Raw genomic sequence first — 16,331 nt, forward strand, 5'->3', positions numbered from 1 at the left:
GTCTTTTTTTGTTCTTTGCTTATCAGTTTGTATACTGGGCACAAGGATACTTCATGCCAAGACTCCTTGCAGTGAGGACATCTCTGCTCTGGAGCTTGACAATCAACCGCCTAACGGTAATATATTAGGGAGTTTTTGTAGAGTTTTTAACATAGCACCAGAACGATTTAGGATCGGAATGGATTTGGGATAGAAGTTGACCCATGTAAAGAGAATATCTTACCCGATTTTAAATGTGGTATACTGAGGCAGCATACTTAAAAATCGAGCGATAAAACCTGAGCGAGTCGAAGATTGCAAAGATCCCGAGTTCTGTCAGAACGCAAGGATCTGAGAGTTGTATCAGCCGAAGGAGGAAGGTTATGGGATCGGGAAATGGAACAGCACAGAAGGAAGGTAATTAATATAACATTCGTGAACTTGTCTACCGTTTCATCCCCGGAGTTGGAATTATCTACGAATGTCCAGTCGGTGTTGGAGATAATTTTATTAAGTTTCCCATAGTCTAGCTTTCGGAAGTTAAATCCGCGTTTCTGAACCTTTTTGGTATGCGAACGTGCTGGAACTCGAATACAAAGCTCAACGGAAGGGTTGTAGCTATTCTGAACATATGTTACCTCAATGATTTCTTTACATCTCAATCTCCATTTCAGTATTTGTTTTCAATGATGATCAATTAAACACCATTTGTATTTATGTTTGTCTTTTCTCTACTATACTTCTGTAAATTCCTTTTTTGTGGAAAAGTTCTCACGTTTAACTTTCATTTTTTTTTCAAACATTGGACAAGGTAAAACTAAGAAAAACATGAATTAAACCAGCTCATGCCAGCATAAAACTGAGTAAAAATAATATTACATACTATATTTAATCATCCTATATCTACACCTAAATATGCATGTATCATATAGTTAAGGAACGAAAAGCTCAACAGGTAGCAGCCATATCGTGGCAAGGACTAACATTAAAAACATTAAATTTGTACTTCCACTCATCACAAAAGCATTTAAATTTTACAGACGACTCTACCCACTTGTCTGAAAGTCTGTACTCTTTGACTAGTACTTGAAGATGATAGGCAGATATCCTCCAGTCTCATAAAAATCGCCTAAATGTTACATAACTCTAATTCTATCGAAATGCAAGGAAACTATATGCAACGGTAGTTTAATTTTTCTGTGTACGGCAATATTATTTCTAGACAGGTTAAACCTGAGAATTGCATTTTATATTTTAATTGCTAAGTGCAAATAAAGAAAGACGCGTTTAAGTTAGTATATCGCCCAATACTTTTATTTCAAAGATAACTCATTTTCTTCATTTTGACGTAACGACCTTCTACTGCATACATGCCATTTCTCATTTACTAAACATAATTTTACCACGTAGTCGGATAGTCAGATCGTGCTGCGTCGAAACGGTTCAAATGGTACTTTGTAGCGGCCCTATAATGTAGACCAAGCTCCGCTACTAAATAGAACACCAGGTTTTTTTTTTTTTTTTTTTTTTGTTAGAACGGCCTGGCCGTATCGACTTATTTTACCACGTAGCCGGATAGTCAGTCCTTGCTACGGCGGATTGGTCCACATGGGATTTTGGTCCGGTCCGTTCGTGTGAAGACCGGCGCCGCTACCATCATGCCACCGGTCCGCCCCTGGAACACCAGGTTGTCAGCTTTAAAATTCTACGTAAATGCGTATCTACGATCTTCAGGGATGCAGTGGATGCAAGCGACAATATATTTTGGATTATAGATTAACGAGGCAACCAGGTTAATGGTGGCACTAAATATATTTAACTTACGCTGGGGTGACGTTCAGATAAGTCAAAGTTTGACCAATATTGGGTCACAAAGTCAGCACCGACAACAGCATTGATGTTGAAATACGAGCCAGGGTGCTGACTTCCAACAATCTTGTGATGTTCTACAATCTGTGAAACTTATCTACTACGAACAACTGTCGCGACGTACGAAGCTGAAAAGATATAGAACTTATACAGTTCCAACATTTATTTATTTTATTAGAGTTTCAACGGCTCTTTACTATATTATCAGACACCTATTCACCTAGTCTAGTCTGGCTCCCATTTGAGGCTTTAGTACTGTCCTTAAAGGCTTTTTCCTCAACAGCCTAAATATGGCACAAAAAAACATTCTTTTTAATGGACAACACAACGAACCACTAAGGAAGGGAACGAAAGAGAACACGTTAGAATAAGGATGGGATTCAAAGGAGTAGACCGTTGTCTCTGGCGAAAAGAAGGATAAGCCTCATGTATTTCAAGTCCTTACAAGCCAAAACATCTCGAATCAGGTGTACCCGTGATCCATTACATGGAATTCGAACCCACAGCCACATACTTTTGTCTCTGGCAGTTTAATATGCTAAAGATGTGCATCCAATGCAAAATGATTCGAAATGAGTAGGTGGATTATCATCAACCGAATGAACGCACGATCTACAGGGAGCCCACTGAACCAAAGCGGCAGAGACACATGCAAAGAGACCGAGAAAAGGAACCGCCCGAGTTCACCACCTTCCACATGCTCTGCCATCAATCATGAGTGGTTTAGAAGATTCCTGTAGCAGATGAAAACCACGAAACGGTTGTAGTGCCTGATAAGTAAATAAGTAATAAATGATTCATGTGTATACAGTCGTTTACGAGGGAATGGCGTAAAGGCCATTCGAGATCTTAATACAAACCGTGTATTATTGAACATTGTTTAATTTCTTTTTTATTTCATTGACATATTAAACTTTTACATAACATAACAACTTTTTGATTAGATCTTTAGTGTGATTCGTCTTCACGCTCAAAAAATAAAGACTTTAAATACCAAAGTGCTCTAAACTAGCAAATTTATTATTGTTGTGTCTACGTTTTCTACATTAATGGATATTTTATCTTTAAAAATGGTTTACATAAATCATATGGCAAAAAAAAAATCATAATAACGCCACTTGAAACCTTGACCATGAAAAATTTACGTTCAGTATTTCAACTTTCTATCGATTCAGTATAATTGTTATCACAACAATTTTCATGTGGAACGAAAACCTTTCACTTCACGTAGAGCAGTCTGGTTCAACCGGTTGGAACATTTGGCAAACCGTGATCGCTATGGCCGCCAACATACTGTCGATTTTCGGCTGTTTTGCTTACTTTTTTCCTTTCCCCAACACTTCCCTGATGTGGTTAGTGCATTTCAATGTGCTATATAAAGTAAAACTCTCCGCATTTTTGGCATCAGAAACCATTCGTTCGCAATCCTCACAACAGCTCACAAATATCCTACAAGATGTATTCCAAGGTACAAAAACAAAGGAGCTTTGTCTGTTGGATATGTTTCCACTAATCTCGTATCTTTTGCAGATCATCGTTGTTCTCGCTCTGGTTGCTGCCGTTAGTGCCCAATCTCACTATGGCCACCAGGAATACCATCAGCCTCAGCACTATCACCATGAAGAAGAGCACCACGGACCAGTACACTATGAGTACCACTACGATATCCATGATGACCACCATGGCGATGTCCACGGACAGAAGGAGGCCCGCAAGGACGACTCCACTCACGGCGAGTACTATCTGATCGATGCCGATGGCCACAAGCGCACTGTCACGTACCATGTTGAGGGTAAGAGCGGATTCATTGCTGAGGTTCACCGGGAACCGATCAAGGGATACCAGGCACCTCAGCCTCAGCATCACCACCAGCCACAATACCATCATGAGGCTCCCGTGCACCAAAACTATCATCATTAGAGCGAAATTCTTCATATAGGGCTGATATTCAAAATAGTTCAAGGAAGGGTCATAATTATTATTGATTATGTTAATAAAACAATTATGGGATATTGAAACTGTTTGGTAATCTATCTGTTAAATTTTAAGTAGTTTGTAGTAAGAAAGGATTTACATTCGGGCTATCAAATAATAATCAACCAGATTCTAATTATTAATAGCAAGTGGTTCATTGTGACTGAATGATATGCGATACATAATTCTAGGAATATATTGTTTGCATGTCACTCTCAAACTCAATGCTTGTTCCATCCATCCTTCCCAATCACCTCAATACTCCTTGCTTGCTCTCCTTTTTGGAGACCTACACTTTTTACATCTGTTTCGAACCTGACGCCCATACAATTCTGTCTTTTTTTGGACTGTTGCAAAGTTATTGCATTACGGACAATAATCACAATTACGGAAAACTGGTGTTCTATTACATCAATAAATAATTCAGTAATCAATTAACATCAAACATTTTGTTATTCCTGTAGTCGCATTCTTTGCCTAATATAGTTTGTTGTTGTTGTGATCTATATGTATAAGAATGTAATTTATATTGCGGTGAGTTACAATCATTCCGCGTTAGTCCATGAAGTACGTAATACTTGTATTTTCTTTGTGTTGATTCGATCCAATTTGATTGAGTTTTCTAATATGACGTTCTGACTAAAGCGCGGTACTAAGGTTTATTACACTACGCATGATTGAATTTTCTGGTAATTTCGTGAATAAGTACAGGAGCTGCATCGTTGAATGACCTCGTTATAATACTGCGTACTTGATTTGATTTGCATATTTATCTTACTTTAATGTCTTGTATCGTCTAGACATTTCGTACTTGTAGGATCATATCGTCAAGAGTGTAATTAGTGAACAAGACAAAAAAAAATTACCCCTATTACGATTACAACAAATGTTGAACGAAAATTGAAATTTGAACAAATTTGAACTAACATGTAGATCCCTTGTGATATTTACAGATGCATCCATTTATATTTCGTCTAGCTACATTCAAAAACAATAGACACATCGTTCATAGGATTTGTAATGATTCAAAATTACTCCCTTGGGACACGGTTATTGCATGCATAGAAAAAAAACTCGTCCAAGTTTTGCTCCGTATACTTAAATAACAATTTACAATGACATACACTGACCTGATACTTGCTGGGAATCCCCTATGTGATCTGTACAAACACAATACAAGCGTAGGTTGCTGTCCAAGAAAATTGATGATCTATTATAAATTCGCTATAATTTGTGGATAACGGCTGATTAGATAAATCCCGTTAAAAGACGCTTTTAGTATTCTATCAAACAGCAATATTTCCAGTACTTTGAAATCGGAGAAGAGGGTTCAAATTTATTCATCCTGTAATATGTGAGAATGAGTTTAGCTTAAAAACCTATTCATAGGTTACACATATAGTGTAAAAAACCTTGATAAGTTTGATAAGTTTCAAATGATAATCGATCTAGTAAGTTCGAAGTAGTGTAATGATCATCATAGGACAAAACCTTCCTTTATGAAGTTGAACAAACTATAGTTCAAAGAACACATGCTGATGAGATAACAAGAACATTGCTGTATAGATATTACAGATTGTTGACCGAGGGCTATGAACTTATGTAATCATTAAGGCCGCCGATACTGTTCCTTTCACCTCAATTAGAGCAGTCTAGTCAAACTGGTAGGCATCAGTTTGGCAGTATTGAATTATACGAATCGTGACTTTCAAGCCCATTTTTTATAGTAATTTCATGTGATACTTTTTGTGCCATTTTCTCCTTTCACAATGAAACGCTTTGGTATATAAAGGAATACGCGACGTTTGCTGGTGGCAGAGAACAAAGATTTTTCGAAACAAAAGTAGCATACCTCTAATAATCGGAAACATTTTCCATAATGATGAAGGTTTGAAAACAATACGAAAAAAACATATTCGAAGTAAACATTAATAATGTACATTTTTCTAGATTTGTGCTTTTCTCGCTCTGGTTGCTGCCGTCAGTGCACAATCTCACTATGGCCACCAGGAATACCATCAGCCTCAGCACTATCACCACGAAGAAGAGCATCACGGACCAGTACACTATGAGTACCACTACGATATCCATGATGACCACACTGGCGATGTCCACGGACAGAAGGAGGCCCGTAAGGACGACTCCACTCATGGCGAGTACTATCTGATCGATGCCGATGGCCACAAGCGCACCGTCATGTACCACGTTGAGGGTAAGAGCGGATTCATTGCTGAGGTTCACCGGGAACCGATCAAGGGATACCAGGCACCCCAGCCTCAGCATCATCACCAGCCACAATACCATCATCAGGCACCAGCCCACCAAAACTATCATCACTAGATCATTTCATAGCTTTAAGATTTTAAATTGTAGTTCTGTAATAAAAATGTAATGAATCCAGAAATGTATATGGTCTTCAATTTTAACAATGTTTTAATTTGAACGATATTTTCCTTTTTCGTCGATATAAAATTATTAGGCAATCCATGTGTTTCCGCTAAAATTTAGTGCTAAATTTTAAACGATTGGTTTTACATTTGATGCATAAACACGGTTATTACATACCATCATTTATAGCATTAATTCTTATGTCATCAAATCGCTTCGATTTCCATAGATTTTTCAATTTTCTCAGTGCTAACACCACACGACTGCAACACCCTCCGCGTGTTCTTCATTTTTTTACAAACCGATGTAGAATTCTCATGTCGTGAATCTTTGTTGGAAATAAAAACATAAACGACTGTACAATTCACCTATATCTTGTTCTTGTACATTTGACATCGTGTACATTTGACTACAAAATTTTGAAATTTAGTCTAATGTATTATATGTATATATTCTAATATGAAGCCTATGTAGTGGTGCGTATCGAGAATTGCATTAAATTAAAATTAAAAACTGTAAACACTTGTATTTAATCACTGATTCAGAAACTTATAGTCGCGAATTACCATCTATTATATCTAATCTATATTAATAACATTTGATGTTGATACTATCCTCAAGTGATAGTTTGAATGCATTGATTTTATTGAACTGTTAATATAAAACTGTCATTATTGAATAGCAATATAGCTATACCAATTGGTATAGCATATTGAATCTACAGTTTTTCTTCTTTTAATTAATTGAAAGCAATAGAACTAATTCACCTCGGCCTGTTTTATCTGGCTGGCCATCTTCAACATGTAAGTACCCTATAAGTATGCATATGAGAACGCCAGTCTTATTTATATGGTTGTTAGTTACAGATTTGTTTTTTTGCTAGTTGCAGTTAGTTAGCCTATACATCTATAAAATACATTTTTCTATTAAAATGTTTAGACAATTTGTTTTTTTAGACAAACTAATTAAATTTGCTATATTATTTGTGAGCTGTAGGCTTTACAAGACATTCTTGAAAAACGGAAGTTTAATTCACATCCAACACAATACTAAGCATGACTTTTACTTAATTTTACTAAGCAATACTGAATATCCTGCGCCGATCAAACCACTGGATCAATTAATATTCACTACATGAATAGTTTAATATTTCAAAGCAGATTTTTTTTTTCAATTATTGAGTAACCTTGATCATGAATAATTTCCGTTACGTAATTTAACCTACCACAAAATATGTCCCATCATGTTAAAACCTTTTTTTTCTTTCACCCTCATGTCCTTTCACTTCAACTAGAGCAGTCTGGTTCAACCGGTTGGAACATTTGGCAAACCGTGATCGCTATGGCTGACAACATACTGTCGATTTTCGGCGGTTTTGCTTACTTCTTTCTTTTCCCCAACACTTCCCTGATGTGGTTAGTGCATTTCACTTTGCTATATAAAGTAAAACTGTCCGCATTTTTGGCATCAGAAACCATTCGTTCGCAATCCTCACAACAGTTCACAAATATCCCATAAAATGTATTCCAAGGTACAATAACAAAGGAGCTTTGTCTGTTGGATATGTTTCCACTAATCTCGTATCTTTTGCAGATCATCGTTGTTCTCTCTCTGGTTGCTGCGGTTAGTGCCCAATCCCACTATGGCCACCAGGAACACCATCAGCCTCAGCACTATCACCACGAAGAAGAGCATCACGGACCAGTACACTATGAGTACCACTACGATATCCATGATGACCACACTGGCGATGTCCACGGACAGAAGGAGGCCCGTAAGGACGACTCCACCCAGGGCGAGTACTATCTGATCGATGCCGATGGCCACAAGCGTACCGTCACCTACCATGTTGAAGGTAAGAGCGGATTCATTGCTGAGGTTCACCGAGAACCGATCAAGGGATACCAGGCACCTCAGCCTCAGCATCACCACCAGCCACAATACCATCATCAGGCCCCAGCCCACCAAAACTATCATCACTAGATAATTTTGTTAAACCTGTACAAACAATTTAGTCAATATCATCAAATCAAAACACTCTTGTTATAATTTGTTTGCCCTTAAGAATAAATTGAGATATTTTAAAAGCTAAAATAAAATTTGTGTTAATGCATTTTTTATATAAATGAATCTGGTAATAATAATACGTTAAGAATCTCATATATAATTATTTAAATTGAAGTCTATAAAATAGCAGCACAAAAACTTACAAGAACACATGAATACAAGAACAATTTATATTTTAATAGAATGTTTTAAATGAAAAGTTATTAATTTTAACATGAAATATTTGAGGAAAGTGAAATCTTACTTTAATTTTCACATCTTTCGCCAAATGTGCATAACCGTATAGCCTGCTACATTTATTGTAGTGATCACTCTATCGACTTGCATCAGTTACGCTACTCATGTAATGCACGTTAAGTTATGCTATTTTTTAATCTATTTGAAACCGAACAGCATTAAGGCGCGGCTAAGCGAGCAAAAAACAAATGGAGTTTTATGAGTAGCCAGCGTATTCTTAAAACGTTAATTTATTTTTTATTTTGATGTTAAGAAATAATGTCAAAGTCACTAAGGCATTAGAGGCTTGTGCTATATATGTGGAAGCTATACTATTGTCCTCAATGCCATTCTTTTAATAATTGATATTATACGATTTTACCGTATCCGATATCACAAAATTTGTGTTCATGATTAAGGGAGCCAAAGGCGCGTCTTTTAGCTCTCCTTCTTCTTTATGCGCACAATAAGCTCAGAAGGTCTAAGCCAGCCATTTCTGGCTTTCTTTAACTTTACGGTTAGCTCCAGCTACGGTTAGCTGGAGCGTGGAGTCCTGCGTACGGAAAATTGGTTCGAAGGGGACTTTGGACTGATCCTGTCATGTGCAGACCAGCGCCGCTACCAATACACCGCCGGGTCGCTCTACTGGCTCTACTTATCCTTTTTCCTGTAACATGGGCATCCCAACGGTAGCTATAATGATGTTAGACCCTGCCTCATCCCTAAAACAACCGTAAACCGTTGTAGTGCTCTATACTAACGCAACGTGGATAAAATCGTTTTGATCCCGTTTACCACATTGCGTATCTGTTCAGTTCACTTACTATTATCATAGTAAGTTTTCCCAAACACACAAAGACAAGAAAAGATTGCTTCAATCCTGAATAAGTGTGTAATTGTACAAAAAGCGACATTCTACAAAGTATTGACTATAATGTAAGTTACCACAAATATTATATGATCGCACCGTTAACGCAAAAATCAAAACCCTCGACACTGATCCCGCAAAATTCCTTTTCAATCGCTCGGAAGAATGCACTGCCCACCACAAACATTGGGGTGGATACAAAACAACATTGAATCATCGAATAGACGCGGCACCAATTGAAAATAATACTACCACCGATCCATCAAACGATACGTTTTTTTATTATGATCAATGGACCCGCTGTGGTCAGTGTTGTTCTGAATAGAATTGAAATCATGTCTCGTATAGGAAAGAGTCACAGCTTTTCCAGAATACCAACCCCAAAACAACAATTGATTGAAACTGTCGCAATACAGGCTAAACTTGGCGATCTTCACGTGGCAATTGCTTCTGTGTAAGACCCTCCGATAGCTAGTAATGAAAATGGTAAAAAATCTTAAAAGTGCAAAGAGGATCTTGGGAATTTTACAACGGACTTGCCTGGGTCACTTTTAATCCTAGGAGATTTTAACTCCCATGGAATCGAATGGGGGAGCGATAAGGATGACATCCGCACTCCCATCATCCGAGGTTTCTGTGGCAGGTTTTCGGTTTCTATTCTCAACTCAGGAGGAGCAACTATGTCTATTTTCCTAAATATACAGAGGGCGTTTGACTCAGTTTCTCCTCACAAACTAAGCCAAAAACGGCAAACTGCTGGGCTGGGACCAAAATTGAATAACTTCTTATTTAATCTTTTGTCGGAAAAAGCCATGAACTTTAACAATGGTCACGTTCAATTGAAACTAACCAGCTACCATGGACTTGCACAAGGATCCTGTCTGAGCCCCCTGCTATATAATTTTTATGTGAGTTTAATAGATTCTTGTCTGGCACCCAACTGCAACATTAGACGATTGGTATGTCGAGTGGTCCGATAACCTTGGTATCAAGTTTTCTCCAACGAAAATGGAAATGGTAGTCTTTTCTCCTTTTAGCGACACCGAAAAAAAACAGGGAAGACGGACTATGTGAACTTAACATTGATGTCTTTATGTATGGGAAAAAGATATCAATCACCAACAATTTTCGATACCTGTGCTGTCCGATAGGTTGTCCAGTTTGTATCTATTTTGTTGCAGCCCAGAGACGATCAACGAGCTAAGCCCGATCCACGTGCAACATGAATGCAATCGGAACCATACCATACTACCCTAAAACAATAGGACGACTGTCAAAATCAATTATAGCTCATCTATAACCCCTATAATTCCAATAATCGTGATTACAGTGAAGAATACGGTGCATAATCTTCATGTAATCTGCAACCGTTTGCAGTATGTTTTGTATGTGTTTTTAGAATAAAAATTTTGTACTTTTGTATAAAAATGTATTTGTTTAATGGGTTCTGCAATGAAAAACGAGAACACAACTCGAAATTACTCGAAATTGAGCAAATTTGTGTTTCCAGTGCTGCCGAATTGGAAGGCAACCTAGAGAACTGTGTCAATGTCAGCACGTGTATGTATGTGCATTGTGCATTCGATATTGCTTTTGGGGCAAGAAAATTGGCATCGATTTGGATTTTGGAACAAGAAAATTGGCCACGGCCACGAGAAAATATGACCACTGATTTTTATTAATAATAAAATTCCTGCTGCGGAGGCTTATTAACACAAATAAAAGCATACGATACAAATTGCATGTAAACACCCATTTTTGCATCGCAAGTAGAGCAAAAACTTTCGGTTAAAAGATTAAACGTTAAAAATTATGTGTATTTATAATTTACGCATAATCGGTAAGATTATACAGTGTCTAAACACACGATTAGACATGATGAAGAGTAGCATGAATTATTGTTTTTCAAATAAAGAAGTAATGATGGATTTTATCTCAATGCTCACTGAATAATTAAAAGCTAAATTTTTTTTAAACCTATTGGACCTAAATCCTAAATCTTATGATTGTTTTCTAGAAATTTTACTTTCAAAATAATAAGTTCATAATAACGATTTGCTTTAAATTGCATTATTTGCATGAAATATCTAAATGATAGTAAGTAATATTTTCCCTATCCGTTCATTCTGTACAAATAAATGTCCTTTCACTTCAACTAGAGCAGTCTGGTTCAACCGGTTGGAACATTTGGCAAACCGTGTCGATTTTTTGCCATATTTCTTACGCCCATGTCCAATGCTTTCCTGGTACAATCAGTGCATTTCACTTTGCTATATAAATTAAGTCCAGCACAATTTAATGCATCAGAAACCATTCGTTCGCAATCCTCACAACACCTCACAAATATCCCATAAAATGTGTTCCAAGGTACTATCCCGATCAAAAATCCCGCCTTTGAATTTGTTTCCATTAATCTCATATCAATTTCAGATCATCGTTGTTCTCGCTCTGGTTGCTGCCGTTAGTGCCCAATCCCACTATGGCCACCAGGAACACCATCAGCCTCAGCACTATCACCACGAAGAAGAGCATCACGGACCAGTACACTATGAGTACCACTACGATATCCATGATGACCACACTGGCGATGTCCACGGACAGAAGGAGGCCCGCAAGGACGACTCCACCCAGGGCGAGTACTATCTGATCGATGCCGATGGCCACAAGCGTACCGTCACGTACCATGTTGAGGGTAAGAGCGGATTCATTGCTGAGGTTCACCGGGAACCGATCAAGGGATACCAGGCCCCTCAGCCTCAGCATCATCATCAGCCACAGTACCATCATGAAGCTCCCGTGCACCAAAACTATCATCATTAATAAATATCTTAGTATTTGACGCAATATATGATAAATCCTTAAAATATGATAAATTCTACTCTTCTCTATGTTCTACTTTTTTGATCACATTTACGATAATTAAGGTCCATTCTGACATTCTTAATGATAATCGTGATAGCTTTTCAAAACGATGTTTATGTGCTAAAATTTGCTATGTTTTAGTCATAATCATTTATGATTCTTTGTTTGTGAATTTGAGTAAACAAACGTGTTATTTTATATTAAATTAACAATTTTGAGACCATCAGCACTATAGTCTAGACTTTGTTTAGCAAAAGATACTCCAGCTCTGTACCTGTTTGGAATTATTCCGTTCTTGAATGAAAATGTTTACATAAAATAAATAAGTTTCAAATCCCAATTTTGAAAAGGACTTTGCACAACACAATTTATGCTGTTAATAATTTATCACGTCTTATTAGTGCTTCTTGCCTTTATGGCGCTTGCACATTATAAACATTTTTTCTTGCAAATCTTTATTACATTTAAGGATTTTACAGTTTGGAATTTCTTGTTTTCGAGCTCATGTTCCCAACTTTGTAACCAACAACGACGCAAACAATAAATGTTAATTGTGTAGAATTTTGCTCAATAATACTATAGATTTTAAGAGTTTTAGCACGTGACATTTTCGGCGGCTCCTCCATTGTCCTTCCACACATACGGGGCCAAAGATCCTGCTGAGCATCTTCCTCTCGAACGCGACTAAAAGGGTTTGGTCAGTTTTGGACAAAGTCAATCTCTCAGAGGCGTATGTGAGTACTGGAACTATATAGGTTCTATATAGATCCAGCTTCGTTCATCGCGACAGGTGTTTTGAGTGGAAAAGTTTCCTCAGACTGTAGTATGACCGGTTGGCAGCCAACACCCTAGCGCGTATTTCAACATCAATGTTATTGTCGGTGCTGACCCGAGATAGGTGAAATTTTCGATTTCCTTCTTCGATTTCGAAGGAGCATTCTACGTCACCCCTGCGTAAGTTATTATATATTAGCAGAACCGCTGGTGGTGCATTTGTGCTTTTAAGTCGTCCTAAGTTTTGATTAGATCGGTAGGTATATTTATTGCTGCGCCGACAATTACACGACAGGACTACTCCGAAATCCTATCTGGACCAATCCCCTGTACGTAGGACTGACCATCCAGCTAATAATTAAAAAAAGTCTAGGTTTATCGACTAATCTTTGGGGGCACAATGGGTCGAATTTTTTTTTCCTGTGATCCGTAGATATAAAGTAAAGCTTGTTGAAGAAAGCACGTCTACGTCCTGCACGAACACTTCGGAAGTCCTTTTAGGAAGTGTCCTTAGTCTTTTCCTTTTAATATTGTTTCAGTTTTGAATCAATCCACTCATATGACGTTCGATGCCAAATGCTTGGTTCAGATTCTTTGGAGTGTATACGGGATCGAGCGCAATTAATTGGCGGGATGCTTCTGGGCGTCAATGATGTGCCTTAACTCCGTTCCCGGTTTCCAATTTATGTTCTTTGAATCATTCGCATCATTTGTAACCAGCTCAAATTGAAGCTGACTCAGCTTTGTGAGAAAAGAGTCATCTTCTTTTTGAGCTGGTTCCAAGTAGATAAGTTAGAGAATCATGTGTAATCATAGTTTTGACCCACAATGTAGCCTTGGCCATGAAATATTTAAGTTACGTATCCACGCATATGATTACCCAACAAGAGCGGATTTTTTCTTCCTAAACATACCTTCTCGTCACAATTATCCCTTTCACTTCAACCCAGGTAGTCTGGTTCAACCGGTTGGAACATTTGGCAAACCCTGATCGCCTTTACTGACAACAAGCTGTCGATTTTCGACGGTTTTGCTTACTTTTTTCCTTTCCCCAACACTTCCCTGATTCAGTTAGTGCATTTCACTTTGCTATATAAAGTAAAACTCTCCGCATTTTTGGCATCAGAAACCATTCGTTCGCAATCCTCACAACACCTCACAAATATTCCACAAAATGTATTCCAAGGTACAAAAACAAAGGAGCTTTGTCTGTTGGATATGTTTCAACTAATCTCATATCAATTTCAGATCATCGTTGTTCTCGCTCTGGTTGCTGCCGTCAGTGCTCAATCCCACTATGGCCACCAGGAACACCATCAGCCTCAGCACTATCACCATGAAGAAGAGCATCACGGACCAGTACACTATGAGTACCACTACGATATCCATGATGACCACACTGGCGATGTCCACGGACAGAAGGAGGCCCGCAAGGACGACTCCACCCAGGGCGAGTACTATCTGATCGATGCCGATGGCCACAAGCGCACCGTCACGTACCATGTTGAGGGTAAGAGCGGATTCATTGCTGAGGTTCACCGAGAACCGATCAAGGGATACCAGGCACCTCAGCATCATCACCAGCCACAATACCATCATGAGGCTCCTGCTCACCAAAACTATCACCACTGAACATTTTACATTCTTTGGAATTACCGTAGCAGTATAATAAAACTTAAATAATTAATAACATAGATGTTGTTCAACTTGTAGTGCAAAGTTTTTTTTTATCGTTTCTGCTATACTCTATATAGCAGATTTAGTAAATAAAGTCCCCTTCATACCGAAGACCTTAACGCATTCGATAAGTAAAGCTTTTTTCGCTTTTCGCATGGTTAAACAATGTTCTTCTAGACAATGTTGAGTGAGTGACTTCTAGACAACCATTCCGATACCGTTCCGATGCAAGTAATACCGGTAGCTTTACTGTTATGCAAGATCGATGGAATCACTCATGAAGTCATAGTTATAGTCATAGTACCAATAGGATTTTTGAAATTCCCACACTTTCTTTATTTTTAAAAGGTGCTCATGTTTTTGTGACAAAATTTCAAATAAAATCTAATGATTTCTCTGAGCTGTTGTCTAAGCTGCAAGTGTAATCAATTAAAGTTTTGAAATACGGAAATAATAAATTAACTCGAAAATTGACTTTCAAACAGCTCGCGGGAGTGTAAAGTTAATTGTTAAAGTGATATACAATACAATTTCTTCTTGTGATTATTTGTTTTGTTTGTTGATTATAGTTGCGAATCTGTCGTTTATAAATATTTATGCCATTTTGTGAATAACATGTCTATTGCAACATATCTTGTAACACAGCAAAATAGCATACTGCTTATTGAATGCTATCCAGAGCTCCCACCTTTTTTTCAATTAACTATTTGTGAATAGAAATCATTATTATTATTATTATTATTGTTGTTATTATTATTATTATTATTATTATGTCGTTTATTTCATCGGTCATGCGCGTGCCCTCGTGAATACTTAAGTGTAAATGTCTTATTATCTTAATTGTTTGAAATAATGATATTTTTCATGCAATGAAAAAACTTCTTTCAATGTTACTAGTTCTTGAAAATAAACTTTTTAAATCGTGTAGCCATCTATAATTTTGTGAAGCTTAAATCTCAGGTGGCTAATGACTTACTTTGACGTTATTTACGCATAGTTTCATAAGCAATCCTGTGTACGGAGGTACATTACTGAAATAAATTTAGTGCGAGGCCTATCACGTAAAATCCAGCAAGTCAACCATTAAAATTCCAAGCTAGACCTTGTAGAACGTCAATCTAGAAAAATATCCATCCACGTTTTGCAACCAGGAATTAACATATGTCAGGAAACCCAACTGGTCATCAGTGAAGATGGATGTAGAGTTTTTCTACTTAAAGATCTCTGCTGCAATGTTTTCAATACAAATATTTACCAACGATCGACTGAAAGATCAACATCGAGAAAAAGTTTCGCTTTTCACCCATTTATCATTAATCCAACACAAAATGGATGTTTACAGTACGGTTTATAACCAACGTTTACTTCTACCATTACCATAAAAATGACGAACATTTCAATTAATTTGTGTTATTATACCTCTATACAGCTTATCCGTCCTTTATTTCTAAACAATTGCCAATGTAGAATGAGTATTGTTTTTCTTGTTTATTTCAGAAAAATCGTGTTATTGGTTTTTAAATTTCAACAGAATATCTTCGTACAATAAATTCTTTTTAAGTAAAGGCCATTATACCAAGCAAATTAAACTTTTAAAATAATGCCCAAATTCATCCACATGTTACCTTAACCTTGAATTGTTTCCATTATGTAACTT

The 16,331-nt window shown here is 37.3% G+C and overlaps 5 protein-coding genes across 5 annotated transcripts; all 5 read left to right on the forward strand.

Moving 5' to 3' along the window:
- Positions 1-3,304: 3,304 nt before the first annotated feature.
- On the forward strand, positions 3,305-3,768 carry LOC128711379 (larval cuticle protein A2B-like). The gene is made up of 2 exons (XM_053806249.1): positions 3,305-3,316; positions 3,379-3,768. The coding sequence occupies exons 1-2, from the start codon at positions 3,305-3,307 to the stop codon at positions 3,766-3,768; spliced, it is 402 nt and encodes a 133-aa protein (XP_053662224.1).
- Positions 3,769-5,704: 1,936 nt separating this feature from the next.
- Positions 5,705-6,162, forward strand: LOC128712574 (larval cuticle protein A2B-like). Its single transcript, XM_053807466.1, has 2 exons — positions 5,705-5,710; positions 5,773-6,162. The coding sequence occupies exons 1-2, from the start codon at positions 5,705-5,707 to the stop codon at positions 6,160-6,162; spliced, it is 396 nt and encodes a 131-aa protein (XP_053663441.1).
- A 1,567-nt stretch (positions 6,163-7,729) lies between these two features.
- On the forward strand, positions 7,730-8,193 carry LOC128711381 (larval cuticle protein A2B-like). The gene is made up of 2 exons (XM_053806250.1): positions 7,730-7,741; positions 7,804-8,193. The coding sequence occupies exons 1-2, from the start codon at positions 7,730-7,732 to the stop codon at positions 8,191-8,193; spliced, it is 402 nt and encodes a 133-aa protein (XP_053662225.1).
- Positions 8,194-11,716: 3,523 nt separating this feature from the next.
- LOC128711378 (larval cuticle protein A2B-like) lies at positions 11,717-12,181 on the forward strand. Its single transcript, XM_053806248.1, has 2 exons — positions 11,717-11,728; positions 11,792-12,181. Exons 1-2 carry the CDS (start codon positions 11,717-11,719, stop codon positions 12,179-12,181), a joined length of 402 nt encoding a protein of 133 aa, XP_053662223.1.
- A 1,990-nt stretch (positions 12,182-14,171) lies between these two features.
- On the forward strand, positions 14,172-14,629 carry LOC128711383 (larval cuticle protein A2B-like). Its single transcript, XM_053806252.1, has 2 exons — positions 14,172-14,183; positions 14,246-14,629. Exons 1-2 carry the CDS (start codon positions 14,172-14,174, stop codon positions 14,627-14,629), a joined length of 396 nt encoding a protein of 131 aa, XP_053662227.1.
- Positions 14,630-16,331: the final 1,702 nt, after the last annotated feature.

Source organism: Anopheles marshallii, chromosome 3 (assembly GCF_943734725.1).
Source record: "Anopheles marshallii chromosome 3, idAnoMarsDA_429_01, whole genome shotgun sequence".
In the NCBI taxonomy this organism is placed as follows: domain Eukaryota; kingdom Metazoa; phylum Arthropoda; class Insecta; order Diptera; family Culicidae; genus Anopheles; species Anopheles marshallii.